General features: G+C 43.6%; 1 protein-coding gene across 4 annotated transcripts; it reads right to left on the reverse strand.

The window, feature by feature from the left end:
- Window positions 1-1063: 1063 nt before the first annotated feature.
- Window positions 1064-19653, reverse strand: DPP3 (dipeptidyl peptidase 3). 4 transcript variants are annotated; one of them, XM_026687580.2, is made up of 18 exons: window positions 19581-19653; window positions 17360-17638; window positions 16225-16314; window positions 15137-15274; window positions 14931-15005; window positions 14206-14296; window positions 12520-12647; window positions 10627-10757; window positions 9669-9727; window positions 9198-9392; window positions 8860-8972; window positions 8522-8614; window positions 7859-7921; window positions 6847-6971; window positions 5378-5498; window positions 3844-4023; window positions 2734-2896; window positions 1064-1395 (listed from the first exon to the last, which is right to left on the reverse strand). In XM_026687580.2, the coding sequence occupies exons 2-18, from the start codon at window positions 17627-17629 to the stop codon at window positions 1250-1252; spliced, it is 2181 nt and encodes a 726-aa protein (XP_026543365.2). In that variant the 5' UTR covers window positions 17630-17638; window positions 19581-19653; the 3' UTR covers window positions 1064-1249. The 4 variants fall into 4 exon arrangements, with proteins under 4 accessions (XP_026543365.2, XP_087799659.1, XP_087799661.1 ...); XM_087943533.1 differs by having other exon boundaries at window positions 19350-19590; XM_087943535.1 differs by lacking the exon at window positions 19581-19653 and adding an exon at window positions 19320-19578.
- Window positions 19654-20547: the final 894 nt, after the last annotated feature.

A 20547-nucleotide genomic window follows, 5' to 3' on the forward strand; every position in this document is an offset into this window, starting at 1 on the left:
ACAAGGCATTTTCACAAAAGAGTAGGCAACCCTTGGATCAAGATTCTGCCTCCCCCAGCCTGCTCTTCCCCTTCCCCTCGGTTTTCAAGGCCTTTCCTCCCAGTGCTACCAAATTCCCAACCGCCGGAACCCCAGCAGGACACGAATTGTGGCCACCGCTGAGTTGGTGGCAGATGTGATATTCAGCCGGTTCTGGAGAACCATTAGCGGAAATTTTGAGTGCTTCAGAGCAGTGATCCCCAACCTTTTTGACGCCGTGGCCGGTACCGGCATCAGCTGGGCGTCGCGGCCCGGTACCGGCATCAACTGGGCGCCGCCATCTTTTTGGCGAAAAGTGCTTCCGGTGACCTCACCGGAAGCACTTTTCGTCAAAAGATGGCGGCGTAGCGCTTCGTGAGCTTTTCGGTAGAAATGGCTTTCTACCCGGAAAAGCTCACCGAAGCGCTGCGCCGCCATCTTTTGATGAAAAGTGCTTCCGGTGAGCTTTCTACCCGGAAAAGCTCACCGGAAGCACTTTTTCATGAAAAAGATGGCGGCGCCTAGCAACCAGCGGCCGGTAAGACTTGTTCCGCGGACGGTGCCGGTCCGCGGACCGCGGTTGGGGACCCCTGCTTCAGAGAACCAGCAAATCCCGCCTCTGACTGGCCGCGCCCCCATATCTATTCTCCACCTCCCGAGTCCCAGCTGATTGGCTGGTTCTTCTTTGGTTGTCCTGTCCAGGAGAACGGAGCTGGAAAGCAGGTTAGTGGGGAGGGAATGGGGATTTTGCAGTATCCTTCTGTCACGCCCACCAAGCCAAGCCCCACCCACAGAACACCACACCCACCAAGCCACACTCACAGCTGGTTGGCTGGGTCTTCTTTGGTTGCCCTGCACAGGAGAACGGAGCTGGAAAGCAGGTTAGTGGGGCGGGAAGGGAATGGGGATTTTGCAGTATCCTTCCCCTGCCATGCCCACCAAACCATGCCAACACCAATCACGCCACACCTACAGAACCAGTAGTAAAAAAAAATTGAATCCCACCACTGATGGGTGGGAAGGGCAAATCAAACGGAAGCCAACAAACTTTAGAAAAGTCAGCTTTATTCGATTCCTAATGTGACGGCACGATATATCGCCAGCACGGCAATTCTCCCATTAATGAAAGTGATTCGGAGAGAACCGCACACGCCAGGAGGGCTCGCTGGGAAGGGGGAGTCGGGAGGGGAGAAGACCCAGGCCCGCCCACCCTCCTGCCCGTCCTACAGCCTTAACTTTCCCAAAAACGAGCATCGGCGTGAGTGAGCTCCAGCAATTCCCTTTCGAGGATCTCGGCGTCTTCGGAGAAGCGTTCGGAGAAGGAGCGGATCAGCCCCGCGGCGCTGGCTTCGTACTGAGTCAGTCGGACTTTGCCACCTGGGCAAGGAAGGGGGAGACCGAGTCAGCGGGCAAAAATTGCAAAATTTATTCCGTTCCCCAGTTCTCTGATTCGATTTCAATTCCGCCAATGGTCCTTTCTCCTTTTGGTTGCGGGACGCCAAAATTTTATCGGGGGACAATGTTAAATGTGGATGGCAATAGCACTTAAGACTTACATACCGCTTTACAGTGTTTTTACAGCCCTCTCTAAGCGGTTTATAGAGTCAGCCTATGGCCCCCAACAATTTGGGGTCCTCATTTTACCTTTCTCGGAAGGACAGAAGGCTGAGTCAACCTTGAGCTGGTCAGGATCAAACTGTTATTAGTGTGCAGAGTTAGCCTGCAGTACTAATCACTGGGAAGGGAGGGAGGGGAGGGAGGGAGGGAGGGAGGAAGGAAGGAAGGAAGGAAGGATGGATGGAAGGAAGGAGGAAGGAAGGAAGGAAGGAAGGAAGGAAGGAAGGAAGGAAGGAAGGTAGGTAGCAAGGAAGGTAGGTAGGTAGGAAGGAAGGAAGGAAGGAAGGAAGGAAGGTAGCAAGGAAGGTAGGAAGGAAGGAAGGTAGGAAGGAAGGAAGGAAGGAAGGAAGGAAGGAAGGAAGGAAGGAAGGAAGGAAGGAAGGAAGGAAGGAAGGACTGACTTAGACTTATATACCACTTTACAGTGCTTTTACAGCCCTCTCTAAGTGGTTTACAGAGTCAGCATATTACCCCCCACAATTTGGGGTCCTCAATTTTACCAATCTTGGAAGGACGGAAGGCTGAGTCAACCTTGAGCTGGTCAGGATGAAACTGTTGGCAGTGTGCAGTTAGCCTGCAGTACTAATCACTGGGGGAAGGAAGGGAGGGAGGGGGGGAGGGGAAGGACTTAGATTTATATACCACTTCACAGTATTTTACAGCCCTTTCTAAGCAGTTTAGGATTGTTGCCCCCAACAATCTGGGTCCTCATTTTACCGGCCTCAAAGGACGGGAGGCTGAGTCAACCTGGAGCCTGGTGAGATTCGAACTGCCAAATTGCAGGCAGCCGGCAGGCAGCAGAAGGAGCCTGCAGTACTGCACTCTAACCACTGCACCACTGGGAAGGTCGCAACTGGCAATCAAGTGACACACACACACACACACACACCCTCCATAGGATGCTGTGACCGTTGTAAATGCGAGCCAAGTGGCTGAATTGCGACCAGGTGTCCCTTCCTGAATGGAGATCAGCGCTAAATCCCCTTTACGAAGGGAAATCTCTGGGAAGAGCTTTGAGGTTTTTACACAGCAAGTGAAATCAGTGATGTTGGACACCATGAGGGATAGTAAGCCAGGTTCAAATCCTGCCCTTCCTACCTTCCAGCCAGGTGTTGGCTTGGACGAAGAGCTTCCGTGCTTCCTTGCGTAAAAGGACCGTTTCACGTAGGGTTAGAAAGCATTCTGGTTTGTTGTCTGTCACGGCTGAATAGGCTTCATAAAGCTTGCGGCCCCCTTCAACGTCGGCGGTCGATTTCAGGATCTGTAAAGAAAGGGAAAATACTCCTGCTAGAATTATACCTTTTAGTGTGTGGTCGTTAGTTGTGAAGTCGTGTCTGACCCATTGCGACCCCATGGACAACGTTCCTCCAGGCCTTCCTGTCCTCTACCATCTTCTGGAGTCCATTGAAGCTCACGCCGACTGCTTCAGGGATTCCCTCCAGCCACCTCCTTCTCTGTCATCCCCTTCCTTCTTCTGTTGCCCTCCATCGTTCCCAGCATTCGGCTCTTCTCCAGCGAGTCCTTCCTTCTCATGAGGTGGCCAAAGTCTTTGAGTTTCCTCTCCAGGATCCGGCCTTCTAAAGAGCAGTCAGGGTGGATCTCCTCTAGGACTGACCGGTTGGATGGCCTTGCTGGAGTCTCCTCCATCCCCAGGGTTCAAAGGCCTCCATTCTTTGGCGCTCAGCCTTCCTTATGGTCCAACTTTCCCAGCCATACATTGCCACTGGGGGAACCACAGCCTTGATTCTACGCCCTTTTATTGGCAGGGGGATTTGTCTCTGCTTTTGAGGAGGCTGTCTGGATTTGCCATAGCTTTCCTCCCCTAGGAGCAAGCGTCTTTTAATTCCTTGCCTGCAGTCCCCATCTGCAGTGGAGCCCAGGAAAATAAAATCTGTCACTACCTCCATTTCTTCCCCATCTATTGGCCAGGAATGGAGAGGGACGGATGCCACGATCTATGATTTATGATACACCCAGAGGGAGGGAGAAAACAGGGTCACCGGTGACTGTAAATTACATATGCCAGAGTTGGTTTCATTTAGGTTAATGCCGGCATGTCACTCTTAATAAATCTTTTGAATTCTTTCGAAGCTTGGCTTGAGGCTCATGAATTGCCAGAACCCTGACACTGGCTCCCTTGTTATAAAATTAGAAAGCAGATTTTCCATTGCTAAGGGAGGGAAGCCCCCCCAAAAAAAAATCACTTACTTGCAACTTCCGGAGAAAACCTTCCAGAGCTGGTTTTCCCACGGTGGTGATTTTGGTGCGATCCAGCAAGACAACTGCGTCGGGTTTGCCGTCAGTCCCCGTGGTCTGGTTTAAGGACACCAGTCCCTCGCCAGCCTCCAGCAGCACTCTTAAAATCACAAAGCGGGCTTGCATGTGAGCCTGGAGGAGAGACCAGGGGATGTCAGGAAGGAAGACAAGAGTCGTAATGGGTGTAAAGTGCTTTGCACGCTCTGCCCTATCTTACAAGACTGGAAAAGTAGAACCAGCGTGCTATTTCCAAGAGAGCAAAGCCAAATTCCAGATTTCCTTTAGGGGTTCAATGTTGGCAATCAACTCCCAGAATCCCCCAGCCAGCAGGCTTTAGGATGGGTGAACAATTCCCACAATTCCCCAGTTAGCAAGCTTTAAGATGGGTGGACTTTGATTCCCAAGAGTGCCCAGCCAATACGGACGGGGGAAGGAGGAATAATCATAACTCAGTAAATGATAAAGCCAATGTTGAACAAAATCACAACAGAAATAGATAAATAACATGAGCAATAAAGAAAAAATAACAACAGAAACCAAAATGCAACTTTTGTACTATTAGCAATTCAAAAAGAACATTGTGCTCATTGGGGGCCATTATGTTTCACTCATTCATAAATAAAAATAAGATTGAATAGAATAGAATTACCGAGTTGGGACCTTGGAGGTCTTCTAGTCCAACCCCCTGCTTAGGCAGGAAACCCTGCACCCCTTCAGACAAAGATTGGTATTATTCAACCTGGAAAGACCTTGGTGCTTCTGCTTTGGGTGCAAAAATGATATGCACAAATAAAGGAAACATGAAGTTAAAAACAAATTGTCATTAGTGGAGGTTTTCCCAGCTATTTTGTCAGCCTTCAAAATTTTTCTCCCTTTGCTTTGCTTCTTTCGGCTGTCCTAAGTAACGGGGGGAGGAGGGGGGAATGATTATGGGAAGTGAGCTGGAGGTGTTACAAACCAGAACTGTATAAGCTGGGTGTGTGTGTACATTCTTGCTTAGGTTTCTATCCTATGCTATGCGCAGCTGCAACCCTTTATCAAACTATGTCAAAGTCAACGGGCAGAAGCCTCATCACCACCTGGAGATGCCCACATGATGATATACACAACTTTTAAATGGATGAGCCAATTGAACTATTGGGGATGTGAACGTTGCCATTACTTTGTATATGTGATTTACGCGCCCATTTTCTCAGATTCAGAATTCTTTTGGTGCTACCACTTGATTTCCAGTAAAAGGTATCTTTTCTCTGATTAAAAGAGTCTAAGTATTTCTTTCTTGGATTTTGAATGGAGCACCAGCTGACAGGCTGGGGAATTCTGGGAGTTGAAATCCACTCATCTTCAAGCTGCCAAGGTTGAGAAACAGTGCATTAAATTGTTATCATCATCATCAAGTAATAATAATAAAGCCAATATTTCTGTCTTTTGCAAATGGGATACACTGAAACACCAAGGAAATACAATTCCTAAATTGGACCCTTACTTGGCGCCAAGTTCCAGATTCAGGGGTGTAGAATTCCAGAGCCAAGAGTCCCGCCCGGACCATATTTAGCCAATTAATATAGATTACATTTTCAGCATCTTCCCCTTTCAGTTCAAAGATCCTGACAAAGCCGGAAAGAAAATGAACACTCCAGTTAAGAGGGGGGAGGGAAAGACGATAAGCACAAATATATTTCTATTTTTTTATTTTATCTTATTTTTTTGATATAAACAAAAACTTTCCAAGTTATTTTAATTCCCTATAACTATTATATAAGATGCTTATTATTGCTTTTCCTGTTAATTATTTCACAGTTAAGACAAGACAAAGATGATAAATGCAAATATATTTCTATTTTGTTATTTTATCTTATTTTTTGGAAATCAACAAAAACTTTCCAAGTTATTATTTTCATTCTATATGACCAGTATTCATAATTCTTATTACTTTTATATAAGATGTTTATTGTTATTGCTTTTCCTATTAATTATTTAACAGTTAAGATGATAAATGCAAATATATTTCTATTTTGTTATTTTATCTTATTTTTTTTGAAATCAACAAAAACTTTCCAAAAATTATTTTAATTCCATATAACTATTATTCATCATTCTTATTACTTTTATATAAGATGCTTATTGTTTTGCTTTTCCTATTAATTATTTAACAGTTAAGATGATAAATGCAAATATATTTCTATTTTGTTATTTTATCTTATTTTTTTTGAAATCAACAAAAACTTTCCAAAAATTATTTTAATTCCATATAACTATTATTCATCATTATTACTTTTATATAAGATGCTTATTGTTATTGCTTTTCCTGTTAATTATTTTGTTATTGATATGTGACAGGCTAATATTTGTAAATATTTAGCCTGTCACTTATATATATAATATTTTTATAAGTGATAGGCAAATATTTGTAAAGATTTAGTACTTTAGTAGTTTTAAAATTATTTTGGCCTGTTTCGCAAAGGAAATTAACACTGCTGTATTATATTAAATCAACATTCAACTAGGGAGGATATTATGGGTAAAGGTAGTATACTTAGTGACTGTTCAAAATTGCAACAGCACTGAAAAAGTGACTTACGTCCATTTTTCACACTTATGACTGTTGCAGCTTCCCCATGGTCATGCGATGAAAATGGGAGACGCTTGGCAACTGACTCACATTTATGACAATTCTAGTGTCCCTTGTCACTGTTCTGACAAGCACAGTCAACGGGGAAGCCAGATTCACTTAAGAACCGTGTTAGTAACTTAACCACTGCAGTGATTCACTGAGCAAACGGGGGAAGGAAGGTAGTAAAATGAAGCAAAAACTCACTTAGCCGATGTCTCACTTAACAACATATATATTGGGCTCAATTGTGGTCGTAAGTCAAGGACCACCCCTTATCTGCCTCTTTCTGTACTACAATTCAGCTCAGTTCTCCACCCTTCCCAAAGCCCATCACGGCTCACCGGAGAACATCCTTGTTCAAACAGAGGTAGAGACCCACACATTCTGCCCGACACTCTTCGTAACTCGAGGCCACACTGGAGAACTTGCTGTCCCAGGTCTCGCCCCCTTGGTACCAACTCCGAATCTGGATTGGGGAAGAAGGGAAGCAGAGAAAAACATGATGGAAGGCATCTGTCACTCTAAGTCAAGGGTCTTCCAACTTGGCAAGTTTAAGACTTGTGAACTTCAACTCTCAGAATTCTATTCTATTCTATTCTATTCTATTCTATTCTATTCTATTCTATTCTATTCTATTCTATTCTTCTATTCTGTTCTGTTCTGTTCTATTCGGTTCTATTCTAATCTATATATTATTCTATTCTATTTTATTCTATTCTAATTCAATTAAATTCTATTCTTGATTCTTGACGAATGTATCTTTTCTTTTATGTACAGAGAGCATTTGCACCAAGACAAATTCCTTGGGTGTCCAATCACACTTGGCCAATAAAGAATTCTATTCTATTCTGTTCTGTTCTGTTCTGTTCTATTCTATTCTACATATTATTCTTCTACATATTATTCTATTCTATTTTATTCTATTCTAATTCAATTCAATTCTATTCTTGACTCTTGACGAATGTATCTTTTCTTTTATGTACACTGAGAGCATTTGCACCAAGACAAATTCCTTGGGTGTCCAATCACACTTGGCCAATAAAGAATTCTATTCTATTCTATTCTATTCTATTCTATTCTACTCTACTCTACTCTACTCTACTCTATTCTCTTCTTCTGTTTTGTTCTGTTCTGTTCTGTTCTATTCTATTCTACATATTATTCTTCTACATATTATTCTATTCTATTTTATTCTATTCTAATTCAATTAAATTCTATTCTTGACTCTTGATGAATGTATCTTTTCTTTTATGTACACTGAGAGCATTTGCACCAAGACAAATTCCTTGGGCGTCCTATCACACTTGGCCAATAAAACAATTCTATTTCTATTTCTATTCTGTTCATCCTCACCAATTCTCCCGTCTCTGGGTTGATCACAGCAGCCTTGTCAAAGTTGAAAGCCCCCGAATTGTCCTATACAGGAAGAGAAGGGGAAAAGGCCGTTAAAATCCCCACCCTATGGGAAATTAATGTTAAAGCAATGTTGTTGCGGAAAAAAAAAAAACTGGGAAAAGGAGGACCCGCAGAGATTTACAGGTGTGGCACCTGAACACCTGGAAGATATCCAGCCCTGAGGTTAAAAATACTAGAAAAGCAAACGGCTGCAGGGTTTGGGTCATGCTAGACTAAAGAAAAGAACGAGTCAGGGGTGACATGATAGCAATATTCCAATATTTCAGGGGCTGCCACAAAAAAAGGGGGGAGGGGTACAAATTATTCTCCAAAACACCAGAAGGCAGGACAAGAAATAATGGTTGGAAATTGATCAAAGAGAAGCAACCTGAAATGAAGGAGAAATTTCCTAGTGGTGGAGAGCAATGAACATGGAATATCTTGCCACCAGAAGTTGTGGGTGCTCCTTCACTGGAGGTTTTCAAGAAGAGAATGGACAGTCACTTGTCTGAGATGGCATGGGTTCTCCTGCTTGAGCAGAGGGCTGGACTAGAAGACCTCCAAGGCCCCTTCCAGGTCTATTTCTATTCTAGTCAACTGGGGTCTGGTTAACATTCTTACTTGGACAAACAGCTTCCCGCTGCCATGACCGAGAAGTTCATGGAGGCCAACTTGGACTTCAAAAGAGGGTCCTTTCCACTGGATGTAGAGATCCTGCAAAAAGACACCGTTGACGTTAGCAGGGGGTTGGACTAGACGACCTCCAGGATCCCTTCCGACTCGTTTATTCTATTATTCTTCTACAGATTGAAAGGACTGGTTTTTGTTACGCCCTGTGGCTTTTCTTCAAAGGACTGTAATTCAAGTTTTCCTCCTCCCACTGGGTCCCGCTTTCCTCTATCGTGCGCACACACACACACACACACACACACACACACACACACAAAAGGACGCCGTACTTTGTCTTCCTCTGCCAGGAAAGTCAGTTTCTCCTTTTGGGTGGCATAAGCGACCGCCAGCACATTCCCCAACGAGACGTTCTTGAACCCTTCCGTCTGGCGGATGTCGTCATCTGTGGAGGAGGAGGAGGAAAGGGTGGAGTACAGTTCCCATCATCCTCGGGCCAATAGAAGCCGGGCTGGCTGAGAGCAGAGAAAAGCCTCATTTTTTTTCTGCCCCGAGTCCAGACATTAAAGCGCAATGGCTGGGGGGGGAATTCTGGGAGTCGGAAGTCCACCCGAGTTTGAGAAACACTGCTCTAATGAATTAAAAAATCAAAACATTAGCACAGCCTTACAATTTGGGATGTTGATGCCGGCAGGAATCCCGCTTCCTGCGAAAGTCAGGACATCGAGGGAGGTGAAATCCGGCTTCAGGAAGTGGTCCTTCTCGAAGGCGCGGGGCCAAGGCAGTTCTTCCAGGAGGTCTTCGGCCTGGGCCACCAGCTGCGCGAACTTGGCACTCATGGCTTTGTTCACCACAGCCACAAAACCTGAAAAAGACGAAGATCAGGTGAAGCAAAGAGAGAGGAGGAACTTCTTGCAAATTCTCTAGACCGGATTCCTGTTTGTGTCGCTCGAGCGAGGAGAATCGATTTGTGGGAAACGGAACCATTGCTCTGGGTGCAAACCACGTTTCTTCCGCACTCCGTGGGTTTTTCTATGGGGACAGGCAAAATGGATCCTTGACCGTCGCCTCCAAATTTCCCCCTTCGAGTCCACATGAATGGACTGGATCCAAAGATTCCCACGTGTCAAAACAGACGTACCTTCAAACTCTCCCCGGGAACCGTACGGGTCTCGGTAGCTCTCGATGAAACCAATGTAGCTGTGAAAGCAAATTAGACAAGTATCAACAGACATATAGCAATAGCACTTAGCACTTAGACTTATATACCGCTTTATAGTAGTTTCTCAAAGCGGTTTACAGAGCCAGCATATTGCCCCCAACAATCTGGGTCCTCATTTTACTGACCTCGGAAGGATGGAAGGCTGAGTCAACCTTGAGCCTGGTGGGATTCGATCTGCCAAACTGCAGTAGGAGTAGCTTGCAGTACTGCACTCTAACCACTGCACCACCGAGGCTCTTAATCAATTCACAAATTAACATATACGTGCAATACTATTTTATTTTCTTAATTTTTCTATAATTTCATTTCATTTTTAATGTCATTTCATTTCATTTTTCAATTTTTTTTAATTTTTATTTCATTTATTTCATTTTATTTTATTTCATTTCATTTCAATTTTTATTTACTTTTTATTTTGTTTTTTGTCTTCTGACTGAATTTCATTTTTTAATTTAATTTCATTTTAATTTTTATTTCATATTTTTTTATTTTCAGTTTGCCTTTTTATTGAATTTCATTTTTTTAATTCTTTTCATTTTCATTTTCATTTTTATTTCATTTTTTTGTTTAATTTCAGTTTTGTGACTGAACTTTTGATTTGAATTTCATTTTGTAAATTCAATTTTTCAATTTAATTTTAGTTTTTATTTTTAAGTCTGATCATGGCAGTCCATCCTATACGAGTAGTCCTCGAGTTACAATTGAGCCCATAAGTCACTTCCTTCAGTGCTGTTGTAACTTTGAATGGTAACTAACTTAAGAATTAACGATAAATTTCACCAGCTGACATGAGATTTGGAGAATTAAGCAATTATCCGGTCTCATCCCAAGGAAGGACATCAATTTCTTTCCAAGCTCAGCTGGGCCCAAAGCTCACCTTTCCACAATGGGACTTTTGTCGCGAATCCAGCAGCGAGACCCCTCTTTGTGAGCCGGGATGGATCCCTGCTTGAAACTGGTGGTGTAGTGCTCCAACATTTCCGTCTGAACGGGCCTGGCGGTATGTTTCTGGTGAAGAAACAGAGAGGCTGCCGAGCACTGCTTCTAAAAGTCAGATCTCTTAAGATGGGTGGACTTCAACTCCCAGAATGCCTTAGCCAGAATTAGTGTGGGGGTCTTCTGGGAGTTGAAGTTCCCTCCTCCAGACCTGAGTCTTTTTAAGATGGGTGAACTTCAACTCCCAGAATACTCCGAGTGGACCAACTCCCAGAATTCCCCAGCCAGCATCAATTCTGACTGGAGTATTCAGGGAGTTGAAGTCCACCCATCCCAACCTTAAAGATTTTAAGATGGGTGGACTTCACCTCCCAGAATGTCTTACCCAGAATTGATGTGTGTGGTATTCTGGGAGTAAAAATCTACTCATCCCAACCAGAGTCATTTTAAGATGAGGGAACTTCAATTCCCAGAATGCTCCAGTCAGAAATGATGCTGGCTGGGGAATTCTGGGAGTTGAAGTCCACCCATCTCAAAGCAAGCTGCCTGGGGAATTCTGGGAGTGGAAGTACACCCACCCCAACCTCAAACATTTTAAGATGTGTGGACTTCACCTTCCAGAATGCCTTAGTCAGAATTGATGTGTGGGGTATTCTGGGAATTGAAGAACACTGATCCCAAACAGAATTACGTGGGGCCTTCTTGGAACTGCTGAAAGGACTGTGTGGTAGATGGGACATAGGTGGCGTTGTATCCCTCTGTGGAGAGAGGGCTGTTCAATTTTGACATTGATGGCCTCTTTGACCCTGGTTTCAAACCAGCGGTCCAAAATATGGACTTTGTCTTTTAAATGCAGATGGACTGCTGAATCTAGTCCTTGTCTATAACACAGTCCTTTCAACTGTTCCAAGAAGGCTGCACTCCCATTTGCAGCACTCAGGTGACCCTGAGGACACAGACAAACCTCCAAGTGGCCTCAAAGTCTCTCTAGAATAGAATAGAATAGAATAGAATAGAATAGAATTCTTTATTGGCCAAGTGTGATTGGACACACAAGGATTATGTCTTGGTGTAAATGCTCTGTGTACATAAAAGAAAAGATACATTCGTCAGGAGTCTAGTTGTTTTGGTGTGCAATGCTCTATAGCAGGGGTGTCCAACCTTGGCAACTTTAAGACTTGTGGACTTCAACTCCCAGAATTCCTCAGCCAGCAAAGTCTTAAAGTTGCCAAGGTTGGACACCCCTGCTCTATAGTGTCTTTGTTTAAAAGGATGCAAATGACCAGCTGTCGGCAAGGAGTATAAATCCTTCCGTTCCCCACCACCCAGTCAGAGCTGAAGAAGCTTCTTGGATGAGAAGCAAAACATCTTCAAAGCCAAATAAGAAAGTCCACTTGCCTCTTGAAAAAAAGGGAAGCCGGAACACAAAATAACTAGGCTAAGTAGACCCGGAATGAGATATTATATATGTATTATGTCAGTCAAAAATAATTGTGCAAGACCAGCAATGTATAAGTAATAATGTTATTTATCTTTCACTTTGGCGTCTATGGTGGAGGAAACATCAAGATGGTCACACTATGTTCGATATACCTATATGTAAATAATGAATATATATATTTTTAAAAAGACAAATAAGAAAGTCCAGTTGCCTCTTGAAAAAAGTACTTTTGAGACCACGGTGACCTGGATGTGTGAGAACCTCTGTAGACATGAGGGAAGGATTCATGTTTGTTTGCAGACGTCATGGAAGCTTTCAAGAGTGAGATCTTTTGTTCGGAGGACAGCTGCTAACCCAGGTCAACAAGGTAACCTCGTTCCACTCGTTCCTTACCTGCGCTTTCCGCAAATTCTCCACAACCCTCTGCAGAATCGGGCTGTAATCACCTCGCGTGACAGTAAACGTGCAACCCTCAAACTGGAATTGCTTCGGTTTGACCGACGTCTCATTAAGTTGGGGTTCTGAAGAAAAAGAGACAGGATGCAGCGTTTTAAAGATGTGTTGGTCCTCGACTTACAACAGTTCATTTGTTGACTAGTTATCACCTCGCCGAGAAAAGGAGACTTGGGATCCTTTTTCACACTTACGACCGTAGCAGCATCGACATGATTGCGATTTTGATGCTTGGCAACGGACTCAGTTACGACGGTTGCAGGGTTCCTTTTTGCGACCTTCTGGTAAGCAAGGTCAATGGGGAGGCCAGATTCACTTAACAACCGTGTAACTAATTTAACAACTGCAGGATTCACTTAGCAAGAAAAGTCGTAAAATGAGGCAAAATTCACTTAACAAATTTTTTCACTTAGCAACATAAATGGGCTCAATTGTAGTCATAAGTCAAGGATTACCTGTATATATACACACACACATATATATTGCGATGTGTGTGCTTGTATTTGATATATGGATATGTATAATTGAGTATGTATGTATGTATGTTATTCAGCTTTGTTCGGGTATTTTCCCACGTCATTATAATTGTGCTTTTAAAGTTGTGTATATATATATATATATAAAATATATGTTATATATGTTATATATGTTATAACATATATATATGTTATATATGTTATATATGTTATATATATGTTGCAAACTCCAAGACCAATAAACACAGACTGAGACTCCCAATCAATCAGGATGAAGAAAAAACCATTCTAATAAAGCACGAGGCTAGCACCAAATTTAAAAAGAAACGGCTGCGAAAGCCTGACATACACGACAAAGACAAACCCAATATACAAGCCTGATGATGGCAGGTGAGATTCTGCCGAAATATCACAACAACATTAAAAGCACAACTATAGAGACGTGGGAAAATACCCGAATGAAAATATATATATATATATATTCTCTCTCTTTGACTTAAGAACAGAAATAGTCCTCTACTTATGGTTGTAATGGAGCCAGACTATCAGAGACATAAGTAGTGATGGTAAACAGTTGAGCTAAGCCACGCCCAGGCTCCTTGCTCTTTCTTGCTCACACAGCAAATACTGTTTCAGATTCCAAGCAGCCCTCAACTCTCTCACACACTGACAGGACACTAGCCAGATGAATACCGATTAGGCAGAGTCACAACTTTTTCCCTCTTATCTTCCTCCTTAAAAACTAAGCCCAACCATAGTTTTGTAGTGAAGCACGGGAATCGAGCTAGGTTATTTATATGGGAATAATTATATGTGCTGGCCCATATAGATATTTTATTAGTAAATAAAGATATATACAGATATAATTTCATTCTCTACTGGATGGGTTATTTACTTGGCAATACCCTATACATTCTGGTGGTATAGCATGAAAATGTTGCAAATAAATAGATGAGGACAAGGAATGATACCATATTTTAATTAATTGCCCGAAATGACAGGTGGTAGGTCGAGGATTACCTGAACGAATTCACGTCTTAGGGTCATGTTCTTAAAGTTAATTAATGTCATTAATGTTCTTTGTTTAGGGGTCACCATTGCACTCAAACAAGGGGGGGAAGAAGGGATGGAGGGACGCTCCAGCCATTACCATCCAGCAGGACAGAAGCTAGACGGACTTCGTAGCTGGTTTTTCCTCTGGTCTCTGTTTTAAAAAGCCGGGTGTTGTATGCGCTGATGTTCTACAGAAGAAAGAAGAAAGCATTGGAGAAACGTACTTTATTTTTACCCGTCACTATTATATTTATAAATAACGCAAGGCAATGAACATACCAGGACCATCTGGGAGTTGTGTGCTGTCTCTGGAGCCTCCAGAATCTGACAGCAGTGAGGCACAGGGACAAGGCGAGCTTGTTCCCAGCGTGCATGTGCGCAGAGCTGCCAGAAGGCAAGAGTAGCTAAGACAAAAGGGGCGACTCGGGAGTAAGGCTTGGAGGTGTTTGTCCCTCCCGTAAGGTATAAAGGACAGGCAAAGGTAGGAAAACCTTTGCAGGAAGCAAAGTCATTTGGTCTGTTCGGATTCAACCTTAAAGCTCTGTGTGGAGTTTGTACTTCGCTTGGCTTTTTACAGTTAATTTGGCACTTTAGTTGTTGACAGCAATTCAAAGGAGATAAAGGTGAATGCTTATCTCGAGGGACTGTTGGGACTCATTACGAGCTGAGAATGAACATAATTCCCAGCGTTGAAATAAAACCTGTTTGGACTAAGCGTGTGCTTAATTACAGTCTCAGGAAGCCTTGGTCAGAACAGCAATTTCAAACAGCCACTAAATGAACCATTGTATGTCGAGGACTACAGGAGAATTCCTACGGTACCTGAGAATCCAGGAATTTCTGAGCCAGCTTCGCATCCTCCATGGAACAATTTGCAGAGAAGTACGTGGAAACCCCCTAAAGACAAGGAAGAAAACGGACAGGTACCCTGATAGCTCTAGGTGTAGATGTCAGAGCCCCATCCTACAGCCCAAATGGCCGATCCCCACCCCCCAGAAATGGGCATGATATGGGCCCAAGGACAATACCTCCCCACTGAGCCCTAAATGCCTCTGAAGAGGCTCCAGGGAGTACATCAGCTTCTCACAGCTCTCCCACAAAGCTTCCATCTCCTCCCGGTTTTGCAAAAATGCCTGGCTCGCCCACACCACTTTCTTCAGTTTTTCCTAGAAAAAAAAGGAACAAAAGATAAAGTAAAAAAGATAAAGTAGAGACAAGGTTGACTCAGCCTTCCGTCCTTCTAAGGTCAGTAAAACGAGGACCCAGATTGTTGAGGGCAAGAGGCTGACTCTGTAAACCGCTTAGAGAGGGCTGTAAAAGCACTGTGAAGTGGCATATAAGTCTAAGAGCTCTTGCTATTGCTAAAAATTTTAAAAAATCTAAATGAAAAGAATCAAAATAAATATGAAACAGGAGAAAAATGAAGAGAAAAATGAAAGAAAAAGAAAATAAAATTGAAACTAGAGCAAAATGAAAACAAAGGAACTCAAACTAACAATGGAAGAATGAAATAAAATACAAATAAAGGTGAGGAAAGGAATAATGAAAGAAAATAAAAATGAAAATGAAATGAAAACTAGAAGAAAACCAAAGTGAAAACAAAGAAACTCAAACTAACGATGGAAAAATGAAATAAAATTAAAAAAAGATGAAGAAAGGAATAATGAAAGAAAAATGAAAACTAAAAGAAAACCAAAACGACAACAAAAGAACTCAAACAATGGAAAAACTGAAATAAAATACAAATAGAGACAAGGAAAGGAATAATGAAAGAAAATAAAAATGAAAATAAAACTAAAAGAAAGCCAAACTGAAAGTGAGAAAAAAATCAAAATAAAAAATATATATCAGAAATCAGAAAGTAAACATGAAAAATGAAAGAAAAAAAAAATTGAAACAAAATCAAAATAATGAAATCAAAATGGACCTGAGAAAAAAAATGACAAAAAAAATCGAAGTAAAAATGCTCAAGGCCCAAGAGGGGCGGAGCCACTCCCAAGACTCCGCCCCCTCTATCAGCCCCCTTGCCCAATGAGGCCCATGGAGCTTTCTGATTGGCTGCAGGGCAGTAGTTCAAAAGCTGATCCCACCCATTAGACTGTTTTTCAGCGCTCACCTTGGGAAGGCTGGGAACAAATTTGGTGTCCCCGAAGGATTTGTAGTTGCCCATATTGGCATAAATGGCCGCCGTGTAAACCAGTAATGCCTGCAAGGGAGAATTCCATTTTATTTGCCTTAATTTTTACGAAACCAGAGCTTAATTTTTTTACAAAAACTGCTGTCAACCGAAAGCAGGAAAAGAAAGAAAAACGATCTCCTGTATTTTACCACAAAATTGTGTCCAGCACTCTTCAATTCCTTCATAAATGACTTAGATGAGGGGATAGAAGGGAAATTCATCAAATTTGCAGATGACACTAAGCTAACAGGAATAGCCAATACCTCAGAAGACAATCTCAGGATCCAAAAGGATCTTGACAGACTTGAACACTAGGCTCTATCCAATCAAATGAAATTTAATGTGGAAAAAAAGGAAAAGTTTCCACTTAAGCAAGAAAAACCAAAGATACAAGTACAGATTAGGCAAAACCTGGCTCAAAAACAGTAACTGTGAGAGGGATCTTAGAGTCCTAGCAGACGATCCCTTAAATATGAGCCAGCAGTGTGAGGCACCAGCCAAAAAAGCGAATAAGATGCTTAAAGGCCTGGAGACTAAAACATACGAAGAAAGGTGGCAGGAATTGGGTTTGGCTATTCTAGAGAAAAGAATTAGGGATGACACGATAGCAGCATTTCAGTATTTGAGGGGCTGCCACAAAGAAGAAGGGGTTACATCTATTTTCCAAAGCTATGAAGACAGAAAAAGAAACAATGGATAGAAACTAATCAAGGAGAGAAGCAACCTGGAATTAAACGAGAAATTTCTTGACCGTGAGAACTATTAATCAGTGGAACAGTTTGCCACCAGAAGTTGTGAGTGCTTCATCACTGGAGGATATTAAGAAGAAACTGGGAGATAGTGAGTTCTAGTCCTGCCTTAGGACAGACACTTGTCTGAAATGGTGCTCAAACAGCGGGTTGGACTACAAGATCTCTAAAGTCTCTTCCAGCCCTATTCTGATTGACCGATTGATTTTAAAGAAGAGATTGGACAGCCATTTTGTCTGAAATGATATAGGGTCTCCTGTTTGAGCAAGGGGTTGGACTAGAAGACCTCCAAGGTCCCTTCCAGCTCTATTCCGATTGATTACCTGATATTCTTCATCTGTGACGCCGAGCGAACGGGCCACCTCTTGCAACTGACTCGGGTCCTGGGTTCGGAAGATGCGGGAGAGGAGGACGTAAATGGTGGGAGATTCCGGGGACGTTTGTAACAGGACCACGAGTCCCCCATACCAGCAGGCTCGTGACAAGTAGTGAGCATAGAGTTTCTCTTCCGGGGACAGCAGCTCAAACGCTTCGGCGCAATCCAAGGTCGCGATCCCAATGTCGTTGGGTAAAACGTAGTGAGAGTCCACCATGATGCCAACCTGGACAAGAGAGAAACGGAGACGTCGTCCTTCAGCCCAGTCACGGTATGTACTTTCTTATTAAAAAATATCTTTATTATAAAGATAAGGAGAGACAGTTTGGTCTCCACTTTAGTAGTTAAGGCACCAGGTTGGAAACTGGGAGACAGGGAGTTCTAGTCCTGCCTTAGGCATGAAAACCAGATGGGTGACCTGACTTTGAGCCTAACACTGGGAGATGTTGAGTTCTAGTCCCGCCTTAGGCATGAAAACGGGGTGGGTAACTTTGGGCCAATCACCAGGCGGTGGCGTTAGACAGGTGGGCTTTGGGCCAATCACCCAGGGGATTGCGAGTTTAGTCCCGCCCTAGGCATGAAAGCCAGCTGCATGACTTCATTGCCTTCAGTCCTTCCTTCCAATCCATCCCACCTCACAGGGTTGTTGTGGGGGAAATAGGAAGGGGAATGTGTGTTGGATAGGTTTGCCGCCTGGAGTTTATAAATAAAATAAAGTCAGGATACAAATCAATAAATAAAGGAAGAAGGAAGGAAGGAGACAGAAAAAGGAGGGAAGGAAGGAGGGAGACTCAAAGAGAAGGAAGGAGGGAAGGGCTTCTCTTTCCTTATCATATCCCCAATACCTCAGATTCTTCCTGAATTCAAACAGCAACTGCCAGACAAAAACATCTGTTGCTTTAAACCTGGAAAAGAAGGGGGGGAAACCCCGCAAACCCATGTTTTAACATTCTAACTTTTTTCCTGAAGAGGGGCAGTCATTTGGAGGGCAATTTTTATGGCTTTATAGAGGCCAGTTTTCCAGCCCCGCTTTGTATACACAAAATCCTCTCGTGGTTTATGGAGATTCTCCATCCTCCAGGTCATGGTTGTCCCAGAGGTGCCTTTTTTCCCCCCTAACAGCGCAACTGGACTTTCTGGTTTTTTTTTTCTTTGAAGACGTTTCTCATCCGAGCTCTGACTGGATGGTGGGGAATGGAAAGATTTATACTCCTTGCAGACCCTTGGTCGTTTGCATCCTTTTAGCTTATCATTAAGGTAACCTGGAGGTTTATCTGTGTCCTCAGGGTCACCTGAGTGGTGCAACATCATCTTATCGACATCATCTATCTCCAATCTACAACATCCTCTATCCATCTACAACCTCATCTATCTCCAGTCTACAACACGATCCCAAGAAGGCTCCACAATCAATTTGCACCACTCAGGTGTGCATCCTGAGGACACAGACCAACCTCTAAGTGGTCTCAACGACCCTCTAAAAGGATGCAAATGACCAGCTGTGTCCTCAGATAAATGGGTCCTTCCACACCCATTTGCATTACTCGGGTGACCCTGAGGACACAGACCAACCTCCAAGTGGCCTCAAAAAGGATGCAAATGACCAGCTTGTCTGCAAGGAGTATCAATCCTTCTTCCCTTCCCCTTCTTCCCTTCCCCAGAGCTGAAGAAGCTTCTTGGGTGAGAAGCGAAACGTCTTCAAAGAAAAACAAGGAAATCCAGCTGCACTCTTGAAGCGGAGGGGGGGGGGGAGGGAAGCACCTTTGGGACAAAGTCCTCTCCTTCCCTCCCAGCCATTTCCAGGTTAGGGGCGGGGAAGGAATTGCCTTTCCAACACGCTTCCAACATGCTAAATTGGGCCTTCCAAGATTCAGAGGCAACCTTGCTTGGTCTGCCGCTAATCCCACCTTCCTCTCAAAACCATGAGGACTAGAAACTTGCTTTTTTTAAAAAAAAAAACCACGAGGCGGACTGCAAAGCCAAAGAGGGTTCCTTTCCAGGCGACCGCCCTCTTCCTTGAAATCTCCACCGGCTTCGAAGGATGCCCCGATTGCAGGTTGAGGTCAGCAGACCGACACTACACGCGCGTGCTCCCGTCCCCACGAGACTCCCCGCACCCGTGCCCACGTGACCGCCCTCGCCGCCCCGCTCCTCGGCTTCCTCCTCACCTGCAGCCGCTCGCCTCCCTTCCGCGACTTCCCACTTCCTGCCACGCCCCATTCTCGGGTCCTCCATTCGGCTCTCAGCGATCGGGCGGACCACGCCCCGCCCCGCGCACATCCAGCCAATGAGGATGATAGCTGCGTTGCTGGGAGACCGAAGATCCGCCTTTTCGTTTCTTTCTTTTTTCCTTTTTGGCTCGTTTCTTTCTTACTTGCTTCCTTTTTTCTGGCTCTTTTTCTCTTGCTTTCTCCCTCCCTCCCTCCCTTCCTTCCCTCTTTTCTTCCTTCCTTCCTCCCTGCCTCCCATTCTCTTTTCCTTCTTTCCTCCCTCCTTCCTTCTTTCCCCTTCCCTTCTTCCTTTCCCTTTTCTTCCTCTTCCCTTCCCATTCTCTCCTTCTTTCTTTCCCCTCCCTTCTTCCCTTTCTTTCCTTCCTCTTCCCCTCCCATTCTCTCCTTCCTTCTTCCCTCTTTCCTTTTCTTCCCTTTCCTCCCATTCTTTCATTCCTTTCTTCCTTCTTGTATCCTGTCTGTTTTTCTTCTTTCTTTCTTTCTTCCTCCCTTTCTCCTTACCTCCTTCCTTCTTTTCCTTTCTCCCTCCCTTCCATTCTCTTCCTTCTTTCCTCCTTCCCTCTTTCCTTTTTATTTCCCCTTCTCTCCCCTTCTCTCCGTCCCTTCCTTCCTGTTTTTCTTTTCTCTTTTCTTTCTTTCCTCTATGTCCCTTTCCTCCCTCCTTCTTTAGTTTCCCCTCCCTCCCTCTTTCCAGAATCTCGACATCTTTTTTTTTAATAATAAATCTGACCAAAACTGGATGCAATTTTCCAAGTGTGGTGTTAATAAGGCTTTATAAAGCCGTATTAGTACTTCGTGTGATCTTGATTCTATCCCATCTTCACCATTTGAGATAATGGTGAAACTCTTTGGATTAAGTCTCAGGCGAGATCCATGTTGCATTTTTCCTGGTTTCTTCTTTTGG

Source organism: Notechis scutatus, chromosome 14, assembly GCF_049901735.1.
Source record: "Notechis scutatus isolate UNSWTSFEM ecotype Mainland chromosome 14, rNotScu1.2, whole genome shotgun sequence".
In the NCBI taxonomy this organism is placed as follows: Eukaryota; Metazoa; Chordata; class Lepidosauria; order Squamata; family Elapidae; genus Notechis; species Notechis scutatus.

What these genes read in the sequence shown, in the direction of transcription:
- DPP3 (XM_026687580.2), bottom strand. Translation starts at nt 17,629, where the DNA reads ATGGTGGACTCTCACTACGTTTTACCCAACGACATTGGGATCGCGACC. An exon ending in TCACAGATGAAGAATATCAG is followed by an intron (nt 16,315 to 17,359) that starts GTAATCAATCGG and finishes TCTCCCTTGCAG; the next exon opens with GCATTACTGGTTTACACGGC. An exon ending in TCCTGGCAGAGGAAGACAAA is followed by an intron (nt 8,615 to 8,859) that starts GTACGGCGTCCT and finishes GTCTTTTTGCAG; the next exon opens with GATCTCTACATCCAGTGGAA.